At 40.6% G+C, this 18,739-nt stretch overlaps 1 protein-coding gene across 2 annotated transcripts in view; it reads right to left on the bottom strand.

Moving 5' to 3' along the window:
• THADA (THADA armadillo repeat containing) overlaps positions 1-18,739 on the bottom strand; it is a 458,536-nt gene that overhangs the window by 188,914 nt on the left and 250,883 nt on the right. For both annotated transcript variants that reach the window (XM_043990158.1, XM_043990159.1), the window contains exon 29: positions 14,006-14,174. In XM_043990158.1, the coding sequence (XP_043846093.1) occupies positions 14,006-14,174 (169 nt within the window). The remainder of the gene's footprint in view (positions 1-14,005; positions 14,175-18,739) is intronic.

Here is an 18,739-nt window from a genome sequence, read left to right as displayed (position 1 = left end):
TACCACAACTTGTTCAGCCATTCCCCAGTTAATGGCTTTCCCCTCAGTTTCAAATTTTTGGCCACCAGAAAGAGTTGCTATAAATATTTTTGTACATAAGTCCTTTTCTTTTTTCTTTGATTTCTTTGGTGTGCAGGCTTAGTGGTGGTATTGGCGAGTCAAAGGGTACGCACAGTTTTATAGCCCTTTGGCCATAGTTGCAAATTGTTCTCCAGAATGGTTGGATCAGTTCACAACTTCACCAACAATGCATGAGTGTACTTATTTTCCCTGATCCCTTCCAGCATTTGTCATTTTCCTTTTCTATCATCTCAGCCAATCTGATAAGTGGAGACAAATGTGTCTACTCTTTTATAGACTAGCTTCAATCTGTAGCAAACACGCAACCATTTGCCACAAAAACAGTACTTTCATCTTGCTAATTAGCCACTCAAAACCATCAATGACTCCTCAATGCTTACAGGATAACAACCAAACTTAGTCTGGCATTCAAGGCTCACCGTAAGCTGCCTCCAACCTATCTTCCCAATCATATCTGCCGATCTTCTCTGACATACTCTTGAGTCCATCCACTCATTGTTTCACCCTGCTCCCCGCATATCCTGCTTATTTCCTTCTGTGTTTTTGTCTATGCTGTTCCTGACCCCAGAATACTCCCACCTTCACTTTCTGTAACTGAACTTTTAAGATTCCCTCTCCCCTTTAAGGGGAAGTTGGATGGCTCAGTGGATAGAGTGTTAGGCCTGGAGGCAGGAAGACCTGAGTTCAAATTCAGCCTGAGACAGTTACTAGTTGTGTAACCTTGGGCAAGTCACTTAACCTCTACTTGCCTCCATCCACTACAGAAGGAAATGGCAAGGCACTGCAGCAGCTTTGCCAAGAAAACCCCATGGACAGTACAGGCCACAGGTTCAGGAAGAGTCAGACATGACTGAATAGCAACAATTTCCCTTTAAAGGTTTTTCTGACCTCGCATTCCTTCCCTCTTTCTTTGACCTTCTATTGCACTTTATTCATGGTGCCATTCCTTTATTATTTATTATTTATTCATTCACACCACTCCTAAGGTACTCTAATGGGATATGTCACCTGTGAGTTTTTCCCTCCATTGACAGAGATGACTTGTTCAATCTATAGGAGGTCTTCCTCTGCTTCTTTTAATATCTTGGGGTGGGGGAGCACTAATAAAGTCATCTAGGCTTTCCATCTGTTATCTTGGGAAAAGTCAAGTTAAGTGTCAAAGTCTAGATAACTCACACTTAACCTTCTAATAACCTATCTTCATTGGAGGACTCTACTGGTACTTGGCCTGGACTCACACTGCCTCTTATTTTCTCTTACCCTGTGATACCGAACTAAACAATGGCAAAAAACGAACTCCCCTACCCAACTCCAGGTGTGTACTTCCTCATCACATCCAAGTCAGTGATACCTCCTTCAAAAAAATCAACAACCCATTCCAGATGTGCCTACCCCCTTCACCATCTCTTCTATTCCTTTTAAAATGAAATTAAGGGGCAGCTAGGTGGTGCAGTGGATAGAGTACCGGCCCTGGAGTCAGGAGGACCTGAGTTCAAATCCGGGCTCAGACATTTAACACTTACTAGCTGTGTGACCTTGGGCAAGTCACTTAACCCCAAATGCCTCACAAAAAAAAATTTAATTTAATTTTTCTCAATAATTATGCATTTATTTTTTTCTTCCCTCCCAACCTCCCTGGAAAAGAAAAAGGAAGAACAAAACTCTTGTAACAAAGAAGTCGGGCAAAACAATTCCTCTACTCTATCCCGTGTCTCCTTGTTCTACCAATGATCAGTGATCATACCTTACAAAACCACAACCCTGGGTTAGTTCAGCCATGCAAATCCTTTAGCTCTTATTCATATGCTATGGAACAGAACTGGAGAAAATCATGAAACCTTGTTAAGTGGCTCCACTACACATTTATACTAGCTAATCTGAATTACACCCTCACTTCTCACTGTAAGAAGATAGCCCTACCCACCCCCCTCACCACAGCAACTATTCTAAACCTTTTCTTCTCCCTTCCCTCTCATTCAACACCATCCTCCCAAGCTGAAACCCCACCTCATACTTTAACAGAAAATATTGAGACCATTTGCCCAGAGCTCCCTCTTCTTCCCTCCTCCTCATCGGATCTGTCCCTTGGAAACCGAACCCCATTATACCGGGCTAACTGGCTTCATCCGAATTCTGCAGAGGGGAGATTTCCTAACCCACAGGAAAGATCATCTGTTTCTTTTCTTCTCTATACACAACTGCTGACTCATGGACTTCTTAGAATATGTGTTTAATAGCCTCATGTGTGAACTGGGATTCTGACTAGAAGCTCCATTGGAGTAGTCTGTAACTTTTTCTTTGTGTGTATATGTGTGTCTGTATGCACACACACACACACACACACACACACACACACACACACACACACACCCACACACACCCAGGATGCTTGATATAGTGCCTTATACATAACAAATATCGTCCTTCTTTATCTACTTATGCATTTCTTTTCAAAGTTGAATTTGTTTTTAACATTTCTTTTAGTTTCCAAGCACATCTGAATTCCAAAACATATTTCCATTGAACACGTCTTCTACTTAATTGTCTGGGCATACTCACCCATCATGAAAGAGTTATAACTTTTTGTCTGCTGTTCTCTACATTTTTCAGCTATTAATACCTGGATATCTGGACTGTAAGAAAGAACTAAGTAAACATTAAATTGTAGCCAGATAGCACCCAATGTGGTGAGGTTGGGAGAGGAAAGGAAGTGGGAAAAAGCTCCTTGAAGGAATAATAAATAAAGAGTTCATTAGACTTTTGCTCAATTTTAAATAGGTTACTGGCATCAAAAGAGACTTGTGACAAATACCTCTAGCTAGAAAGAAAGGATCACACATGAGTTGTTGACTCTGAACATTATAAATGACTAGCTCATGAATAAAGGTTATTAGATTAAGGGCTTAATATACTAAAACGAGTTATCTCATTCATTCTGCCAGATGGAAAACTTTGTTTTCAATAATATCAACAATGAACTGCATAAATTCAGTGCCCGAGCTTTTGGCATCTAAAATCAACTAGATTCCAGAACCTTTTTTGTGGAAAGAAAAGGGTAGGTCAACTCCTGAGCTACCATTTGAATAATAACAAATGAGGCACCTTAGGAAGACTTAACTTAGAATGAGTCCTTCTTAGCCTCTCCAACTTCTTCTCTACCCCTCAGAACTGCCTCCATTGGGCCCTCCCTACCATCCTCAACAAAGGCAGATGTCTGGGGAAATCACCGGCAGAGAATCCCTCTAAGTCCTAAAGGGTCAGAGGTACGTAGAATGGAGACAGAGCTATGGTCACACCAACTTCTTCAAATATGACCTTCTAACTACAGACTCTGGGTTCGCCGGGTTTCTCCCATGTGGAGGTCTCACTCTTCATCTCTACCTTCAGGCCCTCCGGACTCCCTTAAAGTCTCAGCTAAAGTTTTACCACCTGAAAGAAGCTTTTTTCTGATTCTCCTGAATCTCACTGCCTCTGTTTATCTGATATACATACATGCATGCATGCATGCACACACACATCTCAGATCTATACACATACCTCTATATTGGTGATATACCCACATGGACACACATACATGTATGTGTATGTACACATGTGTGTATGTGTATACGCATATACACGAATAAAAATATGTGTGTGATTCAATGTACATAGTTGTGATGTTGTCTCCCCTGTTGGACTGTGAGCTCCTTGAGGGTAGGAATTGTTTGTTGCCTCTTTTTGTATCCCCAGGTGCTCAGCGTAGTGCGGGGGCACATAAGAAATGTTAGCTCACTGACCAATTTTCTCCTTTAACATTTGTGTATCATGGTTTGGTTAACAGCATCAGCTGTCAGAGAAAAGGAATTTTTGTCCCCTATTTAATCAACAGAACCCATCGGGTCTCCTTGAGTAAGGCACATTTAACAAAACATTTGAATGGTGTTATATGAACTCTATGGAAGGCATCATTTGAATTAAAATGGACTCTTCTAAACTTATTTCGGTAAAAGACCATCTTTCCAAAAGGTACACTTCAAGAAGGCTTTGATGCTTTCTAAGTTTTTCTGCTGGTGCTGATAACTCAGTCAACTTTAATGGGTTGGAGAACTCTCATTGTTAGGTTGCTTTAACCATTTAAATTTCTTACCTTGAACACTAATCTGGGAGAGACTGAATGTGTCCCAGTGAAAACAAACATAGTGGGCAGTAGGAAATGATGCCGGAAAGGTAGATTGGGGACAGAACATGGAAGGGCTTGAATGACAAACTAGGGAAACTGAGCTTTGTTTAGTGGGTAATTAGGAGTGAATGAATATTTTTGATCAACATAGTGACATTCAGTGTTGTGTTTAAGAAGATTAATCTAGAGCAGTTATGTAATAGATTAGAAACAGAAGAAGATGGACGAAAGTTAACAGGCCAAATGCTTGAAGGGAGACCAATAGGGACACCAGGACAATAATCCAGGCAAAAGTTGATATAAGTGATTTTCTGATAAATTTGTGTTTGTGAGGCTTTTGTTTTTGTTTTTCTTTAAAAATAAATGTACAGTGAAACCACAAGCAAAAAAAAAAGTTGATGTAAAAAAGGATAGGAAAGAATGGATTTTAAAAAGAAAATGCATAGGAAAAAGTAATGATTCTTGATGATTTCACAGAACCCTCATCTTTACTAATGCAAAAATTTAGACTTAAGACAACAGAAAAAGAAGCTCATACTATTTGTTTTCTTTCTTCCTTTTGTTTCCTCCCTTTTTTGGGGGGGATGACTTTTGATTTTATATCATAGTTAATGACAGATATTTACCCATCCTGCCACAATCCCCCCACATTAAACATTAACTTAAAGCAAAGGAAAACCAACCGACACAGTATGTCTGACAATCTCTCCAATATTTGACATTAGTATGCTCCTACAATATTAGCATGGCTTAACTATAAGTAATGAATAATAATTAGTAGTATTTTATAGTTGTACTTATATGAGTCTTGAGTGTGTCTTGGTATGTAAATTTGCAAATATTTTATGCATTTGTAGTTTTTTTAATGGGATTTTTCTTATTTCCTATTTTTTGTTAGTATTATACAGAAATGTCATTGATTTCTATGAATCTATTTTCTCACAGCAGGCATATGCTAGCTATGAGACCTGGGGAACAAGTTACTTAACCTTTCCATTCTCCAGACAACTTTCTAAAACTATAACCTGCAAAGAAAATGTTAACCTGTATTCCTTTACTAGGAAATTCTCCAGACCAGTGAATTCACAAGTTCATTTCTTATTCCTATGACTATTAGCCCCCTTAATTGATCTCATTGGCTTTTCAAAGTATCATATCTCAATTTCTCCTTTGGTTTATCTTATTTGAATTGTCATTCCTAAGTTATTTGAATTGATATTCCTTGTAATATTTAAGTTTTATCTTACCTTGGCTGTCTGCAGCATTTGTTGTTTGACATTGAAGTCCTAAAGTCTGACCACAATATTTTTGGTGAGCTAAACAGAGCCCCCTGTCTCTGCTTATTATTCTAACTTTTCTCAGTATTTTAAAACTTTCTTCCTTGGGGCAGCTAGGTGGTGCAGTGGATAGAGCACCAGTCCTGGATTCAGGAGGACCTGAATTCAAATCCAGCCTCAGACACTTAACAATTACTAGCTGTGTGACCCTAGGCAAGTCACTTAACCCCAACTGCCTCACCCCAAAAAACAAACAAACAAACAAACACTTTCTTCCTTGACAATCCAATTTCTTTTCTTGACTTCTACTTTTACTTCCTTTATCCCTTTAAATTTTTTTTTTAAGTTGTAATTTTGAACCAGTCTAGAGGGTCTAGGTTCTGCTTCATTGCCAATGGAGGGGGCAAAGGAGGGAGCACAGAATTTCTCACCTTCCTTTGTGGTTTTTTGTCTCTATTTCCTTCACTGAAAAGTACCTGTTAACTGTCTTGGCTTGCTTTCTAGAATGTTCTTGGGGATTTTTTTTGCTCATTTTTCTTTCTCCTTTTTTTTTTTTTTTTGGGTGAGGCAATTGGGATTAAGTGACTTGCTTAGGGTCACACAACTAGTAAGTGTTAAGTGTCTGAGGCTGGATTTGAACTCAGGTACTCCTGACTCCAGGGCCGGTGCTCTATCCATTGCGCCACCTAGCTGCCCCTCTCCTTCATTTTTTTTTTTTTTTAGTGAGGCAGTTGGGGTTAAGTGACTTGCCCAGGGTCACACAGCTAGTAAGTGTTAAGTGTCTGAGGCCGGATTTTGAACTCAGGTACTCCTGACTCCAGGGCCGGTGCTCTATTTATTCACTTCGCCACCTAGCCGCCCCTCTCCTCATTTTTAATCAGTTTTTCTAATCATCTTTCCTGTAATGAAGTTTCTTACTGAAATTCCTTTTCCTGCTGTACTAGATCGCACTGAAATGAGCCTAGTACCATAGTGCCCTCTCTCCTATCTACTGATGGCATGTTCTCTGTTCTTTCCGAAGAACAGTTTTGTGACTATTAAGTGATGAGGGTGAACATATTGACTCCAACAGGCACTAGGTGACACAGTAGACAGACTACCAAGCCTGGAGTTGGTGAAGTTTCATCTCCCTGAGTTCAAATCTAGGCCTCAGGCATTAACTACCTTTGTGACCCTGGGCAAGTCACTTAACCCTGCTTGCTTCAGTTTTCTCATCTGTAAAATGAGCTAGAGAAGGGAATGGCAAACTAGTATCTTTGCCAAGAAACCCCAAATGGGGTCACAAAGAGTCGGCACACAACTGAAACAACTGAACACAACATATGACTCAAGGCCACAAGCTGATTCTAAGAGGCCACTGTATCTGGGCCTATTGTCCACCTTTTGCAAGTGCAATAAATCTGAGCTTTGCCCTCCTCTATATCACTCAACATCCTTCAAGTGGTTTCAATTTCAAGACCTCCTTTTCAATGATTCCAGACTGCTTCATCTTGTTTCTGATTCCCAGATCTATCTTGACACCTGGCATTTGGCCCGTTCCCTAGTTCTTTCCCCAAGTTATATTCCTGCTCTTTGATCCCTTCTATATCTCCACAATTAAGTGGTATTCATGGTCAGCAGTACCACCTACCTAGAGTCTGGCAGAAGGTGTGTCCATTGTGGGCTTTGCCACAAGCCTGGGTTCTAGAAAAGGCTTTGTTACTAACTTAAGGATTTACAAGAATTGCTAAAAGAATCAGGAACTGGTAATGAGGCTTTCTGCACTTTACTTTGTCTGTCTGATTTCATTTTCCTTTCCTTCCTTCCTTCCTTCCTTCCTTCCTTCCTTCCTTCCTTCCTTCCTTCCTTCCTTCCTTCCTTCCTTCTTCCTTCCTTCTTTCTTTCTTTCTTTCTTTCTTTCTAGCAAAGAGATGTTTTAGTTAGTTCTCTAAAAAAACAGATGCAAAGTCTGTTCCCAGAACCTAAAATTCCTTTCCAGCTTGGTTGACACTACTGTAGCCTATATAATGCTGGCATTGCCTTTTGAGAACCTCCACGCTTAGTGTTCTTAACATTTATTGTTTCATGGACCCTTTTGGCAGTCTGATGAAGCTTACAGACCCCTTCTCAGAATAACATTTTTAAATACCTAAACTAAAACACATAGAATTACAATGGAAACTGTTTAATAATGAATTACAGCTATCAAAATACAGGGTGTCCCAAAAGTCTTAGTTTAGTTTTAAGCTTTAGTAGCTATTAAACTTAGTGTAGTTTAATAGCCTTAATTAATAGCTTTAATAGCTATTAAAACTTAAAACTGCATAAGACTTTTGGGACACCTTGTATTTTTTTTTTAAGGTCAGAGATCCAAGGTTAAAAATCCCTGCTCTATGGTATGATGAAGCATAGGAAAAGAACTTTGATGGAGGTAAGACATGGCGATGAATACATTTGATCAAAAAAAAAAAAGGGCAGAAATGAGAAGTGAGGTATTTTGTATATATACATAAATATAAATATATACACATGTATGTGTGTGTGTATATGTGTATAAATATATATATGTGTGTGTGTGTGTGTATTTGTACGTGTATACACATACACAAACACACTTTTTTTTAAGCCTGAGAGACACCAAAATGTGGGTGAAGAAAAGGGACCAGAAAAAAAATCTTTCCTCATAATTGTTGGAAACCCTTTTACTCAATGTAAGCAACTTTCTTTTGAATTCAAATATGATTCCTTCCTCCTGAGCAATAAGTAACCTAGTAATATAAATCCCCAACAAGAAGAGTTTTGGCAATAAAAACAGACTGCTAATTCTACTTAAAAGGCAGCATAACCTTGCCAGTGTTGTCGTAAAATGAGGTAATGTCCATGGCGCTTAATGAGTCTTTCTTTGAAATTGTACATTATTTACCACCAGCTCACTTGAACTTGCTGCATAATCTCACCTTTTCTAAAGTGTGTTGCTTCAATTTCAATGGTACAATTATGATACTTTTTTAATGTTTAAAAAATGAATCCCACATGTTCTTCTTTTTTTTTATTTTGGCACGCCCTAGGATTTGAGTCTGTTTTCTACATTCCCAGAAAATTAAGAGATAAGCACATTTCTTGTTTTCAAGGTATACTACTTTAGAAATACTCTAGAGTCTTGATTTATTGTGTGTAGAAAACATTTTCATGGAAGTCAAAACGTGTAACTCAAGAAAATGTTCTGTTAAAGAATTTGTTATTCTGGTTAGAAAAGGATTGCCTGCTTCTTAAAAACTAACAGTTTTCTATTTACATAGCTGGCTATGAATATCCCTCCTGGTGAGATTCCTGTTCTTTTCCATACCGAACTTAGACTTTGCAGGTGTGGAGCCCTAACTAACTTCAAAGGTAGCTTTACATGGGAAAGGAATATATGGCTGTCCTCCCTTTCCATGCATTTGCATAGGCTGTTCCGGGTTGTGCTCTCATTGCATCTCAGCCATTTAAACCCTTCTCTTCTTTGGGTCTGAGCTCACACATTACCTTCTTCACCGGTCTCTTCTAATCTTCTTTTCCCCTCAGCAAATAACATTCTCTCCCTTCTCAAACTTTTCTAGGATATTCAGACTAGACTTCTCAATTGCCCATACTGAATTTGACTTTATTATACAGAACCTATCCAAAAAGGTTTCTATTGGGTTCTTAATTTCTTGCAGGCAGAGACTAATCCTCAATACCCATCACGACATCTTGCACAGTCTTTGCTCAATAAATGTTTTTTGTTTTTTTTTAAATCAAGTACCTCACCCCCTCTCCAATCTCAAAATCCTCTCCCCTTAGATTTACCCCACAAAGAGCAACAGGACAAGAGAATGATCACAATTCTTGTGACATCGGAATGTTGTATGCACCCAAGTATTTTCTCTCTCCCTCTCTCTCTCTCTTTTTTTTTTTGCAGGGCTATGAGGGTTAAGTGACTTGCCCAGGGTCACACAGCTAGTAAGTGTCAAGTGTCTGAGGCCGGATTTGAACTCAGGTCCTCCTGAATCCAGGACCGGTGCTCTATCCACTGCGCCACCTAGCTGCCCCCCACCCAAGTATTTTCAACTTGTTTGTGACTTTATTTTCTTTTTCCAGTTGGGGTCAACTAGTTCTGATAAGGATGGTACTGACTGTGACAGTTGAGTAACCACTGTTTTGCTTCTGTCCGACCTCATCTCAAGTATGAGTCTGGGTGCTATGGTTTTCTTTTTCTTTTTTTCTTTAGTGAGGCAATTGGGGTTAAGTGACTTGCCCAGGGTCACACAGCTAGTAAGTGTTAAGTGTCTGAGGCCGGATTTGAACTCAGGTCCTCCTGAATCCAGGGCCGGTGCTCTATCCACTGCGCCATCTAGCGGCCCCTGGGTGCTATGGTTTTAAAAGAATGATGGATGCTATTTGGAGGAAGGTGACCAAGAGAATAAAGGACCTTGGATCTAGGCTATATGAGGACTCAAGAATTAACAATGTTTAGCCTGGAGAAGAGCTGAGGTGGGAGAATATGGTACTGTGATATTCCATAATTCGCAATCATAAAAACATCACCACAAGAATATGGTGGTAGAAAGATGGGTCTCTGTCTCTCAACGTGAAACACTGCAGTTTCACAAAGGTGATTTGTCTTCTTCTCTTACTCTTCTTGAATTCTAGGGACAGCTCATTCACAATCTACACTCACTCTCTGACCAAGATATACCTATTAATGGATCAGTTCTCTAAGTTGTCCAGCCAGGTGCACATCATGGTCTGGACAATAGGCATTTACAGAATCACAGGGTTTTGGAGTTGGAAGAGATCTCAGTAGTGATTTAGTCCAAACTATATGCAACAGGAACATCCATTATTATGTATATGACAAGTTTACTTCGAATCTCTGAAAACTTCTAACAAGGGTGAATCCACTACCTTTTTTTTTTTTTAAAGTGAGGCATTTGGGGTTAAGTGACTTGCCCAGGGTCACACAGCTAGTAAGTGTTAAGTGTCTGAGGCTGGATTTGAACTCAGGTCCTCCTGAATCCAGGGCCAGTGCTCTATCCACTGCGCCACCTAGCTGCCCCAATCCACTACTTTTTAAGTTAATTCCATTTTTGAACACTAGACATTATATATACCTGAGTTTTCTCTTTTCTAGGTGAAATATGTCCAGTTCTTTCAACTGTTCCTCATATGACATAGATTCAAGTCTCCTCACCATCAAGATTCCCTTACCCTCCTCCCAATCCTCTCTGGCATATTAATCCCCTTAAATTAAACTAAAAACACTTATTTCCAAACTAGAAGCTTTTCTAGTGTGAAAGAGTCTATCAGAGCTTATGGGCTTCTGGCCTAGCCCTTTAAGAACCCAAGGTCAGCTTCATGTCATGATGAGGTACTAGAGTAGTATTTATGGAAATAAAAATAATAAGATAAAAATAATTATCTCATGTGTATTCAGTTATTTTTAACTTTTCAAGATGTTTTTACATTTGTATTTCCCATTTATCATGGGGATTCATTCGTGTGTAACACAGAGACAGATTTATAAACTATGATGCCTCACTGCTGTTGACTCTAAAATGTTGGCAGCATTCTGAAGAAACGGGAGCCCACGATTCCTGCTGGGTAACTAAGTTAGGCAGAGAGACTCCTTCATTCAAGGGATTAAATACTTAAAGAGTGGGCCGCCACTTGCTGTGAGCACACCAGATATTAGTCCTCTACCTTCCAGGCCCACAGCTAATCCAGTACGTATGTGTGTATGTACATCTGTATAGGTCACAGCTCAGCAGAGTAGACCCTCATCCAAAAGGTCCTCGTTCTCCCTGCTGACCTCCTCAAGTATCTGTGCTATCATTCCATTCCCGTCACACAGCCTGTCCTTTACAGGTTCAAAGTCCTCTCTGTAATCCGCACCATTGAGAATTCCTCTCCTCCTTGAAAAGGGTAGAAGAGTCACAAGAGTAAAGACTGGTGCTCTGAATGTCGCTTCCCTTCTCTCCTTCAATGTCCTCATTGAAAATTCAGGATGAGAACAGGAAAATAGGAAAGATGAGTGGGGAAAGAAAAAATGGAGATGCTTAAAATTAATAGGAGAGGGGCAGCTAGGTGGCACAGTGGATAGAGCACCAGCCCTGGATTCAGGAGGACCTGAGTTCAAATCCAGTCTCAGACACAATACTTACTAGCTGCGTGACCCTGGGCAAGTCACTTAACTCCAACTGCCTCACACACACACACAAAATTAATAGGAGTAAAAACTTCACACTGGACTACCACCATAACCCAACCAAGTATAAGATAGCATTCTGTTTAATATGGGTTCATTTCAGATCACTCACAGGGAAAATTCATTTCCAGAAGTACCAGAAAGATCATGTTATAGCACAAACCAAGCCAACAAGCATGCCTTAAGTGCTTATTATATGTCAGGCATTTTTGCTAGGGATTCACAAAACAGGTGAAAATAGCCCCTGCCCTCAAGAAGCTTACATCTAACAGGAAGCTACTCTGAGTGTTCTACAAACACGTCTACCTGATAGAAAGAAGAGAATTTGTTCAGTTATGAGCTCAATACATTAGAATGTGAGGCTGGGTCAAAAGAAATGTAAAAATCAGTACACACGGGTGATCTGATAGGATCTCTTCACAAGAAGAAATGTTAAAAATGGATGATACCAAGAACTATTATCCAATAAATAAATGGTTAAAGGTAATGAATTATATGAAAAATAAAAAATGATAATAAACCAAAAGCTTCCCTATCACACCTTAAAAAGAGAAGAAAAGGGGCAGCTAGGTGGCACAGTGGATAATGCACCGGTCCTGGAGTCAGGAGTACCTGAGTTCAAATCCGGCCTCAGACACTTGACACTTACTACCTGTGTGACCCTGGGCAAGTCACTTAACCCCCATTGCCCTGCAAAAAAACCTAAAAAAAACCAAAAAACAAACAAAAAGAGAAAAAAAAGCTATCTCATGACCTCTACAGCCTAGAATTTGTCTTTGATAAGAATACTGATGGTCAATTGTGTGATGTCTAAAAATCTAACTATGTTGTCTAAAAAATCTAATGTGTGGTCACCTTAAATTAGAAGTTTTAGCATCAGTCTTTGGGCATTAAGCACTTATTAAAGCATACTAAGTATTAGAAAAAAGACAACGCGTGGAGTTAAGAAAAGGCCTATCTAGCCTAGAGTTCCAGCCTGGTCTGGTTCTTCCTCAAGTCCTCCACCACCATGAACTCCTCTCAAATTGAGTGTGGAAGCTTTTTATAGGTCTGGAGCAGAGGCGGTCCTTACACACTGCTTCAAGCTGATTGGCAGGCATCATCCAAATCCACTGGTTCACTAGACTTGAAGGTGGTCTCGAGTTGAGTTCAAAAGTCCTTAGCTTCTGAGAACAATACCTCCTTAAGGGCCAGCCAGGTGTGGTTACAATCTAGTTAACTTGAAGTAGGCTAATCAGCAAAATCAATCACTCTCACTTAATTCAATCAGTTTAGATTAATCTCCAGGTGAGCCTTTGAGTATCTGCCAAATCCCATTATTTCTCACAATTGGTTTGATGAGTCAATAGTGAAAGCTGGAAATGCACTCCAAACAGCCTCCTTTCCCCCAGTGACTCACTATGGATCTGTCATTCATTAATTTGCCTAAACTGCTTTTGAATCTCTATTTTCAATATCTACCAACCTCTGGGAGTAACAGGAGCTATAAGCGTTTAAGGTAGTGGTTCCCTGATTTTATCCTAGATTTCTCTTGATTGAGCATCCAAGTCTAGTATTCTGGGATTTGGCAAGTGTGGATGAGGAATGAGGAGACCTGGGCTCTAAATCCAGCTCTGTCATGTGTGACAATGTAAATCCCTCCACCTTGGGGTGGAGAGATTCATCTATAAAGTGAAGGGTTGTGCTTCATCTAAGGTGCCATCCAGCTCTAACAGACTATGATTTGTCCTCTCTGTCCCCTTTATGACCTTGTGGATTCTGGTCATGTCTCCTGTCAGCTTCTTTTCACAGTAAAGAGTTTGAATCATTTTAGTCTACACCCACATAACATCCCCTTCATAAAGGCGAATATTGCAACTGCCTGTTTGGGGGCTTTTGCCAATACCGTTAAGTCTTTCCTGAGGTGTGGAAGCCACACTGGTACATGGCATCCTAGGTATAAGCATACCAGAGTTTTGTAAGTAAAGGAGGAAAATTATTTCCCAATAACAAGGATCTGTTTTTGTTGGCCTTTCTGGTCCAAGTAGCACATAAGCCGGCTGCTTTTCAATGATAGTATTTCGTCAATTTATTCCCAATGTTTAATAAAAGGTGTGGCATCTTTCTTGCTTAGAATAACTAAGGCTGGGAGGACAAATAGTCATCAATGGTGGCTGAAATGGGATGGATTGTGCATCAATTTTACTGGAAAAATAAGGAAGATGGATGTATTTTGGCACAGTCTACTCCATGGCCAGTTCTAGAAATAAGATCCTACAGGTCAAAGTGTCTATTACTTACCTGCAAAAGCATCCCATGAACGTGGTTCTGCCGGATACACAGGTCTGTGCAGTCGGGTAGTTCAGACAACAGAGACCGAATAGTATTTGGGATCTGGTCAATCATGACAAATGGGACCAAGGCCTGGGCCGCCATTTCCCTAGAACGGTAGACAGCAGAATGACCACACCTAAAAAAGAAGAAAAATGCTCTGTTATTCATCAATCACCTCCACACCCACTGCACACCCATGGTGTATGTGTGTCCTCAGCTCCATCTGGATTGAGCTGGGCATGCCCAGGGCTAGGGCGGCATCTATTTTCCTGCTTGGTACCACACCTACTATAGTACTGGCACTTCAAGAAACATGTCATTTCCACATATGCGATTATTATTGAGGATTGTGTATTCATCATTTAAATTAAAGCAGTGTGGTATTGTGGAAAATCCGCTGGATTTGGTGTTGAATCTTGACCACACCATTTATTACATATGACTTTGGACAAGTCATCAAACATTTCTAGGCCTTGGTTTCCTAATTTATAAAATAAAAGTGTTGCGCTTCATGGCCCATAAGGTCCTTCTATCTCTAAATCTGTTATCCAAGTATATGTCCTGCCACTATTATCGAAAGTGATAAACATGGAAAGGAGTTTGAGAGAATGAAGATTATCAATACATAGTTTATGTGGTAGCACATTGTCAGTAAGCTGCAACTCTAATACCAATCAACAGACAAATATTAACTGATCAGCTAGCATGTACTAGGCACTGTAGGGAGATACAGTAAAGTACAGGACACGGACCGGGCCTTCTAGTGGTTTATGGCACAACTGGAGACAAGACATACACACAGGCAAAAGTAACTGAATAAAATATGAATGAGAAAGTTATAGAACCAAATAAATAGTACAGTGCAGAGTGAGACATCAAAAATGCATCCTCCACAATCCTGAGTGAAGCCCAGATATTTGGTGGGTTGGCCAGGGAAGGAATTCCTGAAGGGCGTGGGCCTTGTAGGTGGGATCTGAAGGATTGGTAGGATTTAAATAAGAGTGTAGAATTCAGATGGGAAGTGAAGAATAGGAAAAGCATTCCCAGTAGTGGAAATGGGGTGAGTGGTATCAGTGGCAGTCAAACACAAGGGAAGTGTGAGGGCCAATTGAGTACCCCGGTCAGGAAGACAAGACTTAAAAGATAAAGAAGGGCCAAATAAAGTGACAAGCCTCAAATGCAAGGCTAAAGAAGCTGCCCTTCATTCAGCAGGCAACGGGGAGCCATTTGTGGTTTTTCAGTCTGACATTTTAGCCTAACACAAATTATGTGGTGTATGCCCAAGAGGAAAGTTCAAAGCAGGGGTGAAACCCTTCCTAGGCAACAGGTAAGAGGGCAGGGAACAATACCTATACCACACAGCTTAGAATCGGAGCACCAGAGTTGTAAGGTGGATTTTGAGGCTACTTTGTCCATCCACCATCATTGCTGGGCAGACCCACACCCCAGCATTCTAGAAATAAGGGATCTATGAAAATGAACGGAGCAGAACATAAACTCCTGGTCATCGTTACGGCTGTTGTTTCCTCTTGTCTTTGCATCTTCAGATCCTGGGACACACTCGATTCTTAATAAATGCTTGTTACAGGAATGAACTATAAAATTATGGACAAGCATCAGCTCAGCAGCTTTACAAAAAATGAAAGTCAACAGACAAGACAGATGGCCAAAGGGAATCTTGAGACTCCTCCAGCTTTAAGAGATTCTAGCCATAATTATGCACCAGAGAATCATCACAAATAGAGCATCACTTGCAGGAGGAAGTCAGCATTACGTGTCAGGGCAACATGAATAATAAAGGCTGGGGAGCCAAAGGCCATGACAATCAGTCAACAAGGCTCAAACATGGCTGGAGGTGCTGAGTATTAAAAACCACAAAAATGAAACAGCTTCTGCTCTCAAGACCCTTGCATTGTAGCAAGGGAGATCACGTGTGAACATATAAACACACGCAGAATAAATGCCGGAGAAGTATGAGGTAACAGACACATCTTGTTCCTTTTGTAATATGAGCACAGGGTCATGTCCGAGGGAATTGGGGAGTGAGCACACTGCCACTTATAGGATGGAAGAAGGGCTTGGTATGACACTTGGGCAGCGTCTTGAAGTAGAGGTGAGAAAGGAGGGCATCCCAGGAATGAGAGAGCCAGGACAAGGTACAGAGATGGAAGATGGAGAGAAGACCAGCTGTACTGAGCCCTGGATTACAGGAAGGTACCTCTACACCTCAGCTGCCCTACTGAGGCAAGGTCCTATCCATCTTCTTCCTTATGTTTACAAGGGTTTATTCATCATATATAACCTTTATCAGATTACTTTCCATCTTGGGGAGGGGGAAGGGAAGGGAAGGTGAGAGAAAAATTTGGAACTAAAAATCCTATGAAAACAAATGTTGAAAACTATCCTTACATGTAACTGGAAAATAATAAAATACTTTTTAAAAGAAAGAAAAAACCCACAAGTGTTCACTCATTGTAGTCATATCTGACTGTTTGTGGCCCCATTTGGGTGTTTTTTGGCAAAGATCCTGGAGCAATTTGCCATTTCCTTCTCCAGCTCCAAACAGAGGGAAACGAGGTTAAGTGACTTGCCCAGAGTCATACAGCTTGTTGTGTCTGAGGCCAGATTTGAACTCAGGAGGATGTCTTCCTGACTCCAGGCCGGGCACTCTACCCGCTGTGTTACCCAGCTGCCCAAATAATAGTTTTGTGGACACAAGATTACTAGGGAACTTTTCCTGAACCACCAGCAGCGGCTGAAGTCATCTCCAGTGGATATGAGAAGATGGTATATGCCTCCAATTTACTTCCACATTCCAACTACCAAGGCTCCTCATTTATTAAACAAGGGTGCTAGGCTCCATGACTCTAAGAGGTCCCTTCTGGCTCCAAATCTATAATCCTGTCAACCTCTGGTCCTACAGAGGCCCCTCTCCCCCCAACACCCACTACACCCGCCTCTGTGCTAACCTGCAAATTCCTTTGGTTACTGGTATCTTGGAGATGAACTGATGAGATCCCAGACATCATGTACAGTGTTTATGTGGGCATGGCAGGAAAAAAAGCCAACTGGCTGAAATAAGCCCATCCCCTCCCTTGATCCCAATGTCATCATCGAGAATCACATCGATACAAGAATGAAAATGGGAAAAGTCACAATTCCATGATTAAAAAACCTACCAAACAAAAAAACGCAAAACTGTAACTGCCTAAGTAGAAGTCCCTCACCCTAGGAACCTGGTGGCTCATGTGCAAATATGCAACGGAGAGGCCAGCTTCTCACAAGAAAACAACAGCACTTGGTCTAGCTTGCGCCCTTGGGCAGGCAAACCGAACACAAGTTCAAGTGAAGAAGCCCTAGCTTGCTGGGCTGGGTTCCTTCTGCACTAAGTGGAGGGGCTAGTGCTCACTCCGAAGGCTGATCATGGTGGAATGCAAGGGATTTCTTAAGGGTCGCTAACAAGGTATCTAACAGTTTATGTGTTTTTCTCACATTTCCATCTTTTTTTCTTTCACAAGTGGCCAGCCAAGCTTTTAGTCTTTAGCTGGCAAGAAGCAGTAAGATATTTGTTTGAGCCCCAGGAGAAACAACTTCATTTTCACAGAGAAAAGCAAATGCTTTGATTTAATCACACAAGCACAGCACAAAGTCATTTGTCTGAGGCTTCTCTGTCCCACCCACCCCCAGCCCCCACTCCCCTGACCACTTTGTACTCGAGTGTGTTTTATGTTAACCAAGGGGCTCTTGTATATAAATGTTTCTTTTCAAATACAAATAACTCTGACATCGTTACAGATGTTTAGTTTCCAATTAGCAGTAACTGTATACTAAAGAATGCCCTTCATTCTGCTCATGACCTTTTACAAATGATGATTTCCCAAAGGAATCTGGCATCCATACAGGAGAAAGAATGGAAAATGGGAAAGGTGCCAACATCCTCTGCTTCCAGATACCCTTATGCTAGGGTACTTTCCAAATGCACACAAACCAGGTTAAAAAACAAAACATGACCTCTTCCAAAAGTAATGCAATTATCCCTTACGAAGAAAGGAGGTCTTTTTTTTTTCTTCAAGTAATGTAGGTAATTAAATAACATTCATTATGAGGCAAATATGAAATGAAATCTCAAACTCCTTTCTTCTGAAAATTGTTTAAAGAGAAGGATAAGTCATATCCAACATGAAAGGGAAGAAACTTATCAGGTCAAAAAACATTTCTAGGTCATCAACATTTTAACAGCTAATCCCCGTCCCATTCCTTGCACCCCCTCCTCTCCAAAAATCAAACACAAGGCCAGATCCATTCAACTCTTCTCTTCCTCTAAGCCGGAGTTCTTCAGAAATATAAAATAATACAGAATCTAAACTCTAAACTTCAGATTCTAAATTCTAAACAGAAGGAAGACCCTCCGAATGAGGAGGGACCTCCAGGTTCACTTTGCTTGAGCATGACTAGAGTCCCCGAAACCCCTGAAAACTCCCAAGAAGGCCTATTCACTTCTGGAAAACTCAAACCATTAGAACCTTCTTCCTTACATTAAACAAATTAGACTTAGCTTTTTTTTAACCCAGTGCACCCAAGGCCAGTGCGTTGAACACCCATAATTCCTCAAGCATGTAACAACCCCTCAGGTACTAAGCCATAACCATCATACTCTCCTTCAATTTTCTTGTTTATACCCCCAGCTCCTGAGATGATTGA

This window comes from Dromiciops gliroides, chromosome 2 (genome assembly GCF_019393635.1).
Source record: "Dromiciops gliroides isolate mDroGli1 chromosome 2, mDroGli1.pri, whole genome shotgun sequence".
NCBI lineage: Eukaryota > Metazoa > Chordata > Mammalia > Microbiotheria > Microbiotheriidae > Dromiciops > Dromiciops gliroides.
Note: the sequence above shows the minus strand (reverse complement) of the source record. Positions and strands in the feature narration are given on the sequence as shown.